This window comes from Phyllostomus discolor, chromosome 9 (assembly GCF_004126475.2).
Source record: "Phyllostomus discolor isolate MPI-MPIP mPhyDis1 chromosome 9, mPhyDis1.pri.v3, whole genome shotgun sequence".
NCBI classification, from domain to species: domain Eukaryota; kingdom Metazoa; phylum Chordata; class Mammalia; order Chiroptera; family Phyllostomidae; genus Phyllostomus; species Phyllostomus discolor.
The window spans coordinates 71,046,967-71,062,147 of NC_040911.2; the positions used below are offsets into that span (position 1 = coordinate 71,046,967).

Consider the following 15,181-nt stretch of genomic DNA (forward strand, 5'->3'; position numbering starts at 1 on the left):
ATATAGTTGATATATTTTCACTAGTAACCCCCTGTAGAAATTTGGAATACAACATTTATAAAGAAAAATACCATTTTAGTATGTTACCATTTACTCAAAATCCTCGCATTTAAACATATTTTAAAGTAATCTTTAAAATACAAGACATTCTCTTTCTATTCACACATATCCATGGGAAGTTCATTCTTTCACAACCTGTCCATACAGACACCAAGAGTATCCTACAGATAGATAGAGTTATAATTTTTAGTCATGCCTTCACCACTGCTAAAACAAAAACTAAAGCCAGCTTCATTTTTACATAAAATGTATTCCCAGATGCAGGGAGTATCATAAGAAGCAGGTACATGGAGTAAAAAATTAATTGGTGTCTCAATTGCCAGATCAATGCACACCTCAACTGTGTAATGAAATCCTGCACAGTTACCTCTAGCCCCTGGCTGTGAAGATTATGTGATTTAAAAAAAAATAATAATGTGTGCTTGTAACCAGTTTTCTTCTTCATGTTCATATTCCAGCCTACCCTACCCAGTTGGCTAAATGACTAAACAGCAAAGGCAATCAAATGTAATACTTCTCTCTATTCAAATATAATGGAAATTTTGACCATTCCACATTCAAAGAGCAAATGCATTCTCACACTGACAACCACATTCCATTGGCTTTTCCCGAAAGCAAAGTGTGACAGATGCCTTGGCTGTAATTGCCAATCAACCTTTACATGGCAGCTGAAAACACAATACATCACTTTGATCTCCTTTGCTCTAAACACATCCACAATCAAGAAACCTGAACAAGGAATAAGAAATTGGCATCATTTCCAGAAGCTGCCATTCCTTGACACTTAAATATTCTGGTTTTTGCTCATATTTTTGTTTTTCTGTTTCAGAGACACTCTGTTGAAAATCTGAACAAAAAAATACCTACACTTAAATGGCATACATATAGATATTTAGAAAACACATTTTATTACCAGGTACAAAATCTTAAGCACATTTAAATAGGTAACACCACTACCATCTTCTTACCTAGTTACACACCCAAGACATAAAACAAGGTAAGACTGATTATCAGGTACTGAAACTGGTCAGAAGGGTTGCACTTACATTTTGCAGGCAGGTCGTAGCCACATGTGATTTTCGCCTGTCCAGTTTCACAGCCATTCAGGTTACGACACTCAGCCAGCAAACAAGGGCCGGCTGCTCTGTGAATACAGCCATCCACTGGGGGAGAGAGGAAAAAGTTACTTCATTTTTTTACTTTTTAAAAATAAATACAAAATGTGAGATAGGAAGAGAAAAGGAACTCTGTTTGTTCCTACTGGAAATCACACAAGCCCATGGGAAGAAAACCCATGGTGTCCAATCCCTCAAATGCTATGTTCTCCCCTCCTCCGCCCCCACATATGCGTGTGTGTGTGGTAAATTTCAAAAAAAAAACAGATCATTTTGGGGTGGGAGCCCCTTATTTGTAGCATTTTACAATTTCAATTGTGTGACTATTCCCATCATGTTTGTTTAAACTATCAACTTCATGTCACTGAATACAAGGTTGGGAAGAAATGCTAACAAGTCTATCTCCAAGCTGGTAAGTGTGCCTCCGTAACACCACAGGCTGCAGACAGAAACACGCCAGAGGAAGGTGAAAAAGGCACTCTGGAGCATTTGTACACACCTCCAAACTGAGACAGTAGAATGAAAGCCAATGAAAGTAAGAACCAGACCTCTGAGTTCCTCCTTCTGCTCCCAGCGGTATGACACAAAGACAATTATTTCTACAGGGTATCTAACAGGGCCCTGGGTGATGGGCAAGGCTAGCTTAGGTGTCATAAACACCCCTAAACCCACCCTCACTCACTTCACAGGGACTGAAACAGAACTATGGCCACCACTGCTCTAGCTCTGCTAAATGAGCAGGCTTTCTGCCCTTCCCCCACCTCAGGTCTCATCAGCAGTCTGGCCACCCATCCAGGTCCCCTTCACATGTCTCCTTCACAGTGAGAATCATCTTTTCAAAACAGAAACCAAATGCCATTGGAAATGAAAATTTTATAAACTGGATTGGGGGTAAATGCACAGGCGAAGGGCTACAAGGCCATATGCACATAAATCAGGACATGATTTCTAAATGAAATGCCACTTAAAAGAGTATATATAGTTTAGCCCGAATTTTGTTTACAAAGTTATACACACACTTATATGTATATATCGGGGGGATCTTAAAAAAAGCAGAATTATCTTCTGTAGGGCAGACCCCTTTTAGTACAGGCTTCTCCCTACTAGGTAAGTGTTCTAGGAACCCATCTGTACCAGTGGACCAGGTGGGTTGTTGTGAGAGGCTGCATTCAGCTTCAGTGAGCTTTTTTGAAGACTCTTTCAAAAAGTTTGCCCATTTCATGATAGGTGATTTACAGGGCACCTGCCTACACCATGCTGAGTGTTCAGCACTTTTTGACCAAAAACAGCATGACCCCCATGCCCACTCTTCCTATTCACCCCATCACACCCCAAGTGACTTTTCTTTGTTTCTTCATATAAAAGAAGTCCCCAAAGGGAAAAGTTTTGCCAATGTGGAAGAGATGAAACAAAAAATGGCAGAAGCACTAAGAGGCGTCAAAATCAACAAATTCAAAAGCTGTTCTGAGCAGTGGAAAAAATGTCTCAACAAAACCTATTGAAACAGAGAGTACTCTGAGGGTGACTGAAGTTTAAACATGTAAGAATAAATACGCAATTTCTTAATGAAAATATGTGGGTTTTGGGGCCCCCCTTGTATATACATTTACATGTATATACATATAGAGGTATTCGAAAGATACATACTGAAATGTAAAAAGTGAGTATGGGATAGAAAACAGAGGGTGAGACTATTAGGAGAAAACTAGGCCTTACTTTCTCTATGTTGAATTATTTTTACAAGAACTTTAAGTATTTTAAAATGAACATATTTTCGTGGTAAAGAGATAATGAGTACTCAGTTTGAAATGGAATAAGATTCCCTAGTATACTTAATCATATGCTATCAAATATTGTCTACCTTATTTAGATGGCAGCCCAATGCAGTTTGTAGATATCTAATTGTCAAAATCTTCACAGTTATACCAGCGTTCCCTACTGCCAAAAGTCTAGCTGTAGAGATATTTAATAATAATGACTATAGCTTTAATGTGTTGAGTGCATCTCTGTGCCAGGTACTATAATGATGATGTCCTTATAAGGTAAATACTAACTTTATTATCTCCATTTTATAGGAGCTTAGAAGAAGTTAGTAAGAAGAAGTTTTGTGCTATATGCACAAAATATTTGCAATGTGATTCAAAATTTCACGTTTGTCTGATGGAGCAACCATGCTCTCTTCCATTATAATTTGCTGCCTTCAGGAATTGAATCCAGGCAGTTTTACCTCGATTCCCATATGTGACACATTGGACCAATATACTGCATTAATTTTTAATTCCCACCAGTTCTCTTCATGAGTCATAATGTACATACAATCATATTCACAGATGTTGCAGTTTCGATGAGTTTTAACAAAGTATGTGGTCAAGTAACCATGATGTCAATAAAGACACAAAATGTTTCCATCATCCCAGAAAGCTCTCTTGTGCCCTTTCCATTCAATTTCCCATCCCAGCACCCAGAGAGCCCCTGTATTCTGATTTCAATCACCAGGGATAACTTCAAACTTCATGTAAGAGAAGGGGAAGGAGGAGCTCACTTTCACTCAGCATTTTTTTAGATTCATCTGTGTTATTGCACATATTAGTACTTGATTCCTTTACATTCCTGAGTAATATTCCATTGTGGAATATATCATAATTTTGTTATCTATTCATCTGTGAGTAGACATTGGAATATTTATAATTTCAACTATTATGAATAAATCTTCACATTTGTTCAAGTCATTTTGTGTTTATATTTTTTATGTCCATCAAACAAATATCCATGGGTAAAATTGCTGAGTATATGTTTTACTTTATAAAAAAGTAACATACAGTTTTCCCAAGTAACTATAGCAATTTACATATACCCCCAACAATGTATAAGAATTCAAATTTTGGCAAACGTTTGGTCTTGTCAGCCTTTTAATTTTGGCAATTACAGTGAATTTAAAGGGGTATCTCATGATTTCTATTTGCATTTTCCTTATAATTAATGATGTTAAGTATCTTTCCCCAGGGAATACTGGCCATTCATATATATTCTTTTTGGAAGTGTTTGTCCATGTCTTTTGCTACCTTTCATTGTCTTTTTATTACTGAATTATGTTAAATCTGCTATAAGTTCTACCCAATTTTTTAAATTTTAGACACTTTATTTTTTCAATACTTGAACTTGTCATTTGGTTCTTTTTCTCATAGTTTTCATATTGCTCCTGAAATTTTCCATCATTTCCTATCTCCTCACTCTCTATATCCATCTTTTCATGTAAATGCTTGAATAGATTTCACGTAGTGATTTTAAAGTCCCTGCCTGCCAATTACAATATCTAAGTCAGCTATGAATCTGTTTATATTGACTGATTTTTCACATGACTCAGAGTCACATTGTCTTGTTTCTTTGCAAGTCTAGTAATTACTGATGGCATATGAACATTGTGAACATGCTGTAAAGGCTTTAGATGCAATTATCTTCCTTCAAACTGTATTGAAGTTTGTTCTAGTAGACAGTTAAATTACTGCCAGGTAGCATGGAAGCTTAGTTATAGGCTTTGTTAAGATGGGTCTGTTTTAGTTTTTACCCTAGTCCTATGATGTGGTCTTTACTCCCAAAGCATTGATCTTCTGGGTTTTCAGTGGACAAACCCAACACATTTGCCAGTTCCCTCTAACTTGAGAAGAATATGATTCTATGTGTTATATTCCTATAGTGAGACCCTGTGCTGCTATTTTTCAGCCTTCTAGCTTTTCTTTTCTTCCTGGGCTCCTTGGAGTCTTTTCACATACAATGACAGTTCAAGGCTGAGTTGAGGACCAAAGAGGAACAGTACATCCTCACTTAACATTATTGATAAGTTGCTGGAAACTGTGGCTATTAAATGAAAGTATGTACAGTAAAACCAGTTTTACTGTGGGAAAATTAGTATAAATAAAAGTTAAGTTTCTACAGCATATTTCTGATCAGAAAAACATTACCAAACTTTTAAATAAACACATAAACACTTCTAATATTAAACATTGCAATAAATGCAAGCTATATATGTGTATATATACATATATATACACATTCAAGAAAAATTAATAAAAGCAAGTATAATAATTCTTGCCAATCAACATATTCCAGTTCAAGGTGACAGGTGGCTGGAAACTCCTCCAGCAGTTCAGGCTCAAGGCGAGGACCCACCCTGGACAGGAAACTTCTCCATCACAGGGAGTGTGTGAACTCACACACGCCCACACTCACTCAGACTGGGACATGTAGACACACCAAATCACCTAACGAGCACATCTCTGGGATATGGGAGGAAACCAGAGCCCCCTAGGGACCCATGCAGACATGGGAAGAATTCCACATAAAATAGTGGCCCAGGCCAGGAAATGAGTCTTTTTTTTCACTACATTACAACAAAATGATGGGAATAAAATGACATTATTTGAGGACCACCTATATTCATTTCCAATATATATTTGGGTGCTCCCCCATGTAGGAGACTGTTCTGCGTGGCATGGGCCCAGCTCCCACTCAGAGATGCACAGGACCCACACCCACAGATAGGTTCTCCCATGGGGGATCAGGCCTGCAATGTACCTAGACCACTTTGAGGTTTGCTTTTGCTAAAACTCCCTCACCCTGAATTGAGGCAGCAAACGTTTACTGCAAAGTAACTTCCTAAAAATCCATGCTAAAGCTTCCAAGGATGAGTGTAACCAGGTCAACCATTTTTCCCTTTGCATCTACAAATATTCTTCTTTTGTGATGTGATTAGTGGCATCGTCTCCTTTGTTTTCTGTAAAAGATAACCACCTAAAGACAACCTGTGCATAGTAAATGAGGACCACCACGTAATGGGCTGAGGAACCCAATAAAGGCCAGGGCTGGCAAGGGCCACAGCTTTTGCTCCCCTTGAGAGAAAAGCCATGCTCACCCTTTTCCTCCACAGGACTTGGTAGTCTGTTTGAATGTCTTGTGTCTCATCCACAATGTTGAGGACGCCACAAGCTGGGGTCCACATCACCCCCACTCTGTGACTTTCTCCTTTCTGAAATTCTCAGATGAATTCCTAATTGTTTTGCCAACCCAGAATTCAGTCCTATTACTGCTATGTCAGTAAAACCACTGTTTTCTCTCTGAGCTCTACCAGCCATTTGTCATGTGGGATAGGGAGGGCCCTAAGCAGTCAAAGCCATTTAAGTGGTGATCTTACCCATGTGGTTTCCTTCTTTCAATGGTTGAATCCTCTTTAGTTTCACCCTGCTTTTAGTTGCTCTCTAGTGGCCAAAACAGTTTCTATTGTTCTTTTATAGTCAAGAATGTATAATTACTCTTGGTAAAGGCTAGTCTGATACAAGCTATTCTGTCATCATCAGAAGCTGGAAGTATATAGCACATTTTTGCTTGGTTAAAACATGATTTCATGTTATTTCAGAACTATATTTGTGGCTCTTACAAAAAAGTGTGTGAAAGAAAAAAGCAATGATAATATCCATTGTATCAGTTCTGTGCTTTATTTATAAGAGTTGTTATGCTTTTGAAAGAAAAACAAATTTCTCTATATACACAAACTCAATATTAGAGTTTAAAATTCTCTAATCTATTGTCAATTCTTTTGCTAGACTTGTTTTCCTAAAATGAAAGTCTGATTTTATTACTTTCCTATTAAAGTAATGTTTGCTATTCCTCATATCTCACACTGAAAAGACCTTAATTCCAAATTATGGTCCTTTAGACCCTTCACAAATATGGTTCCAACTTACCCTCCCAACCTCACACCATCCCCCTCTTTCTCCCTTGGCATCTCATCAGTATGAAATCAGGACGTAAGTCCCCCCCTTTGCCTGAACACATTTGTGACCTCCTTTACAAAGTACCCTCTACGCAGAAGCTACAGCTACTCCTGCCCTTTTCTTTTCTGCCTAGTAAGGTCATTTTCATTTTTCAACTTCTAACTCCAATGCTTTCCTCTTTAAAAACCATTCAAAACCTTTACAGGACAAAATAATGTATTTTTTATATTCCTATAATATTGTTTTTAACCCCTATTTTCAAGGGTGTAAATTGTTTAATGCTATTACATAAACAAAGCAGATGGTTCATATCCTAAAAAGTGTCTCCTCCCTTAGTCCACCAGCTCCTTGAGGGCACTTATTCTTCTATAGGTCCTACCTGTCTCAGCAAAAGACTTTCTGTAAGTGCTTAATGGAATCAAATTAAATGCAATTAAATTTGGGGAAAGGTAGTGCATCTTTGTTTAAAGATTACTAAGGAAGTGGTCAGGCTAGTTCAATCCACAGAACCAGAAAATAAAAAGTAAAGTCAAATAGACAACCATGTGTTACAGCTATAAATCTAGTGATGAGTTTCTACAAAAAAAGTATTAATTTATAGAATCTGAAAATCCACCCCCTTCTCTGAGGTCTGGTGCAGACAGTGGAAAACCTTCCGTTTTCCTGAGCGTTGGGCTAAAAAGGCAGCAGCTGAATAGCAGGAAGGTGTGAGATGCAGCACAGCAGCACTGATTCTGCCTCCCCACTGCCAACATCCAGGTGGGAGGGGATGGTGTACCTACCAAGAGTCAACACTCAGGCTGGCACGGAAGGAGTCTGAGACAAAATGTCTAAACCTAATTACAACTGAAAACAGCAACAACAACAAAGTACCACCACCAGCAACCAAAAACAAACCCAAGATCAAAAGTCTAAAACATGGAAAGTTGAACACAATTTTCCAGAGAGCAATATGACTATCTATGTCTCTTACCCTACCAAAGAAATATTCCTATAGAAAAAAAAGACAACTAAACTCCACAAATAAAGCCTCACCCAAAGCCCATTTATTTTTCTTTCTTGGCATATAACTAGAGAGCACCTCCCAGCCTCCATAAGACTGACTTGGTTAAAGGATTATGAGTAAAACTTATGTAACTAGTTTTACATCCAATTTCTAAAAATCCTGCTTGCATTCTTCATTCTACCACATGATCTTCTGTTGTCTGCAGGCTGGATGCAGAAGATTCATTGCAAGATTTTAATTTCCCAGGAGATGGTACAGAAACTAAATAGAAAGTGCTTGAACCCCTAAATAACTCTATGGAACAGAGCTCCCCACACCCCTACCTCCCATACTGGACTGTCAATCAAGTGATAGATAAATCCTTGCAATATAAAGCCACTGAGATTTCAGTATGTTGGTGACAACAGTGTGCCTTGACTAATATATTTACTTCTGTTATAAATATTATAATGGTAATTTTCCTTCAGCTTGATTATTGCTACTTTTTTTAACTTTCATGCAGAAAATTCAGATTTTACTACTAGGATGAACATATCACCTTGGCCAAGTTCCTTCCATTTGGTATGCCTCAGAATCTTAATCATACCAGACTCTGAGTGCTCAAGGAACACTGAAGCCAGCCTGTCCTATTTAGTCAAATAGTTATTCCCTACTTTATGACTAAAACCAGAGTAATGGAAGAATAAGGTTGATGACTGCCTAAAAACTGTCTGTGGTCATGGTCAACTAGTAATGGAATGAACAATGAGGTCACTCACAGGGCTAAGAGGAATCTGGCCATAGCTTCTTCCACAAAGGCTTTGCACCGTGCTGACTCACCTGTCATTTACCATCCTGACAGCAACAAAATGCTTACAGGCAGATGGTTAACTAAAGCAAGAGCCTTTGATTCCCAGAATATTTCCTCCAGTTATCTAACAAGGGCTAAATTCAGAAGACTTCAGCCTATTAATTAAGCCATCTTATTTTTCTTACACATTAGCCCATAGAATTAGAATGTCTGAGAGTGGGGTAGAAAGAGAGTGTCAGTTGAACTTGGGGGACATTTTTCACTTTTGTCAATATTACCTTGGGGTTCAGAATTTGAGAATAGTTTCATGGGATAGTCTTATGTCACTATTTAAATAACTACAAAGAAAAAATAAAAGAGATGAGACATGAAACCACACCAATTTTCCCGATCTAAGTTTCATTTACCCCATGATTCCAACCTGTATTCTTCAGGTAAAATGCCATATTTTATGAACAAATAAATAAACTGATCCTGACAATGGTAGAAAAAGAAAAAGCCACAGATCACTAAGTCAGAATCACCATATATGGTGGATCAGAGAGTGTTAGAGCTAATGAAAACAAACAAACAAAAAAACCCCAGGAAAGTTCTAAATACACGTTTTGAAAAATACTAAAAGCACCATTTAGTGAAATCCAGTTATTTTAGAAGTTGGCCCAATGAAGTCTTTTCCTTGCATTACAAAGACAATTTTCTAAGCAGTTTTTAGCAAGGAGGATTTTGAAGTTCCTAGATGTGCATGTATTCATTTAATCTTCTGTAAATAAAAGACAGTAACTTAATCTAAAAGCAGCCACACAAATCATATTAGCCTGAAAAATAAGAGGCTCTCTCATTGAATATCTCTCCTAGAAACCCAAGAGGATACAACAGAGTTCTTTCCAAATCAAATCAACATAAATTTATTAAACAACTACCTTGAACAAAGCATTCTAAAAGAAGCTGTAAGGCAATCAAATAATGATAATAATATGTCACATCTTTTGAGGATTTACTATGTGCCTTCAGGTGTACTAAGTGACTCTCAAGCTTCCACCTTATCAGAGGCAGTGTTGCAAAGTGGAGGGAGGATGGTTCTAGAGACAGAGACAGAGGTTTGAGTCCCAGCACCACCAGGTCAGCTCCCTGTACTTTAATTTTCTCATTTGTAAAACATGCACCTCATAGGACCTCTATTCAAAATCATAGGTTTGTTGTAAATAAATTAATTATTATATAACAAGCACTTTGAAAAATGCCTGACATGTTGCAAGAATTCATAAATGTTGGTTATGCTATTAACTTAATAATCATAAAGTTTTCTACAGATAGGATCTATTACTATGACTACTTAAATAATAAAAAAGGAAAAGTTAAGAAATTAGTGCAGGATCACGTAGGAGCTAGGGTCAGAGTTTATGTTTACCTAAACATAAAGTCAGTGTTCTAAATCCTTACTCCCTCCTATCTCCATTAATGAGTAGAAATGTAGGGTCTGGCACAAATAGCATCTCCTTTTATTACAAAATCTTTTATTACAAAATCATTAGCATGTAATTCCGTAACATAACAATATCACACACAAGCATACCATATGACATTTTAGTTGAAATGTTCAAATTGAAACCATAAGTTGTTATATCCATATTATTATCCTACCAACCACACTCAAGCAAATGTTACCTCTGCTGGGCCCTGTATAAACCATGGTCCCTCACATTGGGAACCAAGCAAATAGGACAGAAAGGCTCAGAAGCATGTCTTCACTAAATTAAAATATAATCAACAACATAGACTATCTTAGTATAAAGAATACATCTTTTTAATTTTTATTTATTGATTTGAGAGAGAGAGAGACATTGATTTGTTGTTCTACCCATTGATGCAGTCACTGGTTGGTTCCTGTGTGTGCCCTGACCCAGGAAGGAACCTACGCCTTGCTGCATCAGGATGATACTCTAATCAACTGAGCACCTGACCAGAGCAAGAATACATCTGCATATGTTAATGTTTTACACTTCATAAAGTCCATTTACAAAATTATCACATATTTAATTCTCAAAACAATTTTTCCAGTGAACTTTATTACCTTTCCCATTCTATAGATGAAGAAATTCAACATGTGCAAGATAAGATGGCTAAGTTCATCCACCTGTTAGATGGCAGATATAATTTAAGTTTTATGGTTCTTAAAGTGAGGTCAATGGCAGCTGGGGAGCCTGATAAAAGTGTGGATTCCTAGATCCAACTCCAAATATATAGAAGCAGTCTCTCTAGCAGTGAGAACTTAGAATCTGCATTTAGTAATTTCTACAGATAATATAGATGCACATCCCCAATCGAGAACATTGAGAATCACTCCTCCATGCTATCTTGCTTTCTCATCAAACCTCTGGAAAGGGATTGAGCAGTTGAATATATAGTGAGTAATCTGACCATTCCCTGGATACAAGAACTCTTGATTCCTGGATCTTGATAAATTAGAAGACCACCTTTACATTTAATTACAGCCATGTCCTCATCTTCCTCCACTTGTTCTAATCAAATATCCAAACAGTCCCTGCCCTTAGCAGCTTTCACTGAAAGCAGGAACTATTGGGTTGGCTAAAAAGTCTGTTTAGTTTTTTCTGTAAAATAAAAGTCACATTTTTTTCACTTTCACCAATAACTTCATTGACTTGGATATTTTGAGTATGTTGGCTATCTCCCTCATGGTATAACGTTGATTGTTCTCAATTAATGTCTCAATTTGATCACTATCAACTTCAACTGGTTTACCTGACTGTGGAGTTTTGTCCAGTGAGAAATCTCCAGCACAAAACTTCACAAACCACCTTTGATATGTTCAGTGAGTCACAGTACCTTCTCCATTCACTGCACAAATCTTCTTTTTGCATTTCAGTTGCATTTTTACCTTTCTTGAAATAATAAACCATAATATGCCAAAAATATTGCTTATTTTCCTCCATCTAAAATATTAAAGTGGCTACACTTCAGCAATTTTTGATTTTTTAAATTTATGCTGATTGACAGCTGTCACAATACAATCTAACAAAACTGTTTTGAATGAAGTTAAAGACAACTAAACCCTACTAGAGCCATCTTATTGGGAAAAAAAATGAACTTTTTGGCTAACCCAATAGTAACTAGAACTAGAAGTGAACTCCAACAGTAAGTAGGATTTTGATTAAACACTGCTTCACTCAAGGATGTGGTAAATGTGGAACACCTTGGTCAAGAACAGGTCCCTGTTCACAGTCTGCAAAGTAAGCTCATAAGATATCCATACAGGGGGTAGAAGAATATATTCACACTTTTATTGATATTTATAATTTATGAAGTTCAAGTTTATTAGTATTTAACATATAGGCTGATAGTACTACTTGTATATAATTCATAAGTAAACACACACATACATATAGGTGCAAAGAAAAAAATGTACTGAAAGAGCTGCACCAAAAAAAATAATAATAACTTGGTCCCAACACATGTGGTAATTAAGAATGCTCTAGCCCTGGCTGGTGTAGCTCAGTGGATTAAGCGTGGGCTGAGAACCAAAGGTCGCCAGTTCGATTCCCAGTCTAGGGCACATGCCTGGGTTGCAGGCCAAGTCCCTAGTGGGGGCCACATGGGAGGCAACCACACATGTTTCTCTCCCTCTCCTTCTCCCTCCCTTCCTCTCTCTCTCTAAAAAAATAAATAAACAAAAATCTTTAAAAACAAAGAATGCTCTAGAATCAAACTGTCAGTCTCTGCCACTTAAAATTTTTGAATCTATATAATGGGTAAAATACAGTACCTGCATTGTAAGGTTCTTATGTTAATTAAATGAAGTAACATTTGTACAGCACTTGACTTGTACAGCACCTGCATAAGTACTGAACAAATCTTAGTGTGATAGATCTTTCTCCCACAGCAATTATTCTAATCATTCCCATCTTTGTATCCATCCCCTTGGCAGTGTGACTCTACAGTTTTCCCCATTAAGAGATGTAATCTGTTTTGCCTCCCTTGAATGTAGGCTGATTTTACAGCTAACGTGCTTTGGCCAACAAAATGAGGCAGAAGTGACTCTATGTCATTTCTAGTCCTAAGCCTCAGGAAACCATTCGCATTTCTGCTCACTCTCAGAACTGCTCAGCTCCCCTGTGAATAAGTTCAGGCCAGCCTACTCAAGGACAAGAGACCGTGTGGAACACAGACAAGCCTTCTCACCTGAAACCGTATCAGACTAGCCAACCCTCAGCTTTCCTGGAAACTAAGCACAAACACATGATTGACCTCAGCTAAGACGAAAAGAACTATCCAGCCTATGATGTACCCATAGAATCATATTATATAAATAGTTGTTGTTTTAAGCCACTAACATTTGTGGGTAGTTTGTTGTACAGAAAAAGATAACTGATATATTTAGCCATTACCATCAGAAAAGATGCAGAGTCATAAACTAGTGGTACCCACATTTTTGGCACCAGGGACCAGTTTCATGGAAGACAATTTTTCCATGGTCTGAGGTTTGGGGGGATGGTTTGGGGATGATTTGGGTGCCTTACATTTAAACTCATCTCCTGCTGTGTGGCCTAACAGGCCCAGACTGGTACCAGTCTGTGGCACAGAGGTTGGGTGCCCCTGCCATAAATTATTCTCAAGTGAATACACAAAGGAATAAGGTTAAATAGCTGTCTTAAATGCCTAGGGAAGAAAAGCTATATAGCCAAAGTAATCAGGTAAAAAGCTGATTCCATTAGAGGTCACCAATAGCCTGAGTGAAAGATTTATGTGTCAGGTACTGAATAGCATCAGTGTTTCCTTTAGGGAGGAAATTGTGAGAAAATACAATACAATGACAAGGAGATTCACATTTTGAAGCTTCACAGATGTGAGGAATTTAGCTATTTGAAACAGCCTTGGGCTGACTGAAAAATTAACTTCACTTATGAACCTCCTGATCCAGATGGTCAATTTCACAATGAGAGGTGGGCTATTACCCCAGGAGAAGTGACAAATGTAATAGAATAAATATCTACATATTTCTTAGTTCAGAAACCTGGAGCATTTTCAGCTAGGTCACACACCTAGCTTTCTTCATCTCTAATCCAAAAGCTTAAGGACTGATCTTTAAAAATCAGGAGACACTTCTATGTCCTGGGGTCTAAGACCTAATGAATTGTGCCAGGACACAAGAAACTGTCACTTTTGTTTCTTTGTTGTTGAACTTGAATTTCCAAGTGAGAATAAAAGACTATTTCTCAGAAATAATTACAGTAGAACTCCCAAGTTTTTTCTTAGAAAAAAATATAAATCAATCAGCTCTATCTCATCAGGTTTGAGAGTGAAGAACTCATGTTGATTAATATCCTAATCAGATTCTGATAAAGACATTTTGAGTTGATGCTAACATCATGGTAAACAAATTATTTTAAGACTTAATCCATGCATTTCATTCCACATATCCATGCACTCTCTTAAAAAAAATAAGAAGTCATTATGACAAAGATTACTTGTTTCCATGACTGGTTCTCATTTTCCCTACTAACAGAATCCATCTACCAACTTGGGTGGTGATATGCCCAACTAAAAATTTATATTTACCAGCAGCTCTTTCAAAAATGAAAAGGATATGAGTGACCAAGTTAGATAGAAAGAGATGACATTGCTTGGGCTTCCAGGTATGCTCATTACAGAGGACATATCCACAGAGGTCTTTTAATTTATTGTTGTTATTTTTATTATATGGCTTTCCTATTCTTCTACCTTCATGCATAAGACTAAATGCTGCTAAATGCTGCTAAAAGGCTTCAGGAGTCATCTAGTGAGCTTAAGCAAAAAGGCTACTTTCTAGTGTAATTGTAGGTACCTAAGTCTCTGATTGCATCTGTGGGAAGCATCACATTAGCCTTGAATTTCTTCTCATGAAAGATAGAAAAACATTTTTTTTTTGTTAATGAGCATATGTCTTGTGCAAGCCACTATCTGTAACTTAGAGCCTAATGCCATTTTAAATGTTGTAGGTGTGTATTTAATTTAGTTGAGACATGTCTCTTTAAATTCTGGATAAGAAATTTCCTTTGACAATCACACAAGTATTATTAGAAAATTCTGAGCTGAAAAAATACTGGAAAGGGAATAATATAGTAGACAAAACTTCCAACAGTTTATTGAAGGGTCCAGGGCAGTCTTGACCATACCACTAAAGAAGGAATGGCAGCTGGAAAAACCTAAAAAACCATGTGCCAATCTGATGGCCATGTGATATTAAGATGGTTTAGATTTCAAGTGTTCTCATCAGGAAACTACATTTCCATCATGAACAAAACTATTTACTCAAGAGAGATGCTACTAAAGAATCTGAAGGAGATAGTGAGGATCATATTTTTTGAAAGTCCATAAAGACAGTCTGAATGAGGTATAAATTTGTTATCAGAAATGACAGATTTTTTAACACCCACTGACATCAGTG

The 15,181-nt window shown here is 37.2% G+C and overlaps 1 protein-coding gene across 1 annotated transcript in view; it reads right to left on the reverse strand.

Annotated features, from left to right (window-relative positions):
• MACROD2 (mono-ADP ribosylhydrolase 2) overlaps positions 1-15,181 on the reverse strand; it is a 2,132,804-nt gene that overhangs the window by 1,410,689 nt on the left and 706,934 nt on the right. The window contains exon 5 of the mRNA XM_036009551.1: positions 1,107-1,223. Coding sequence (XP_035865444.1) covers positions 1,107-1,223 — 117 coding nt within the window. The remainder of the gene's footprint in view (positions 1-1,106; positions 1,224-15,181) is intronic.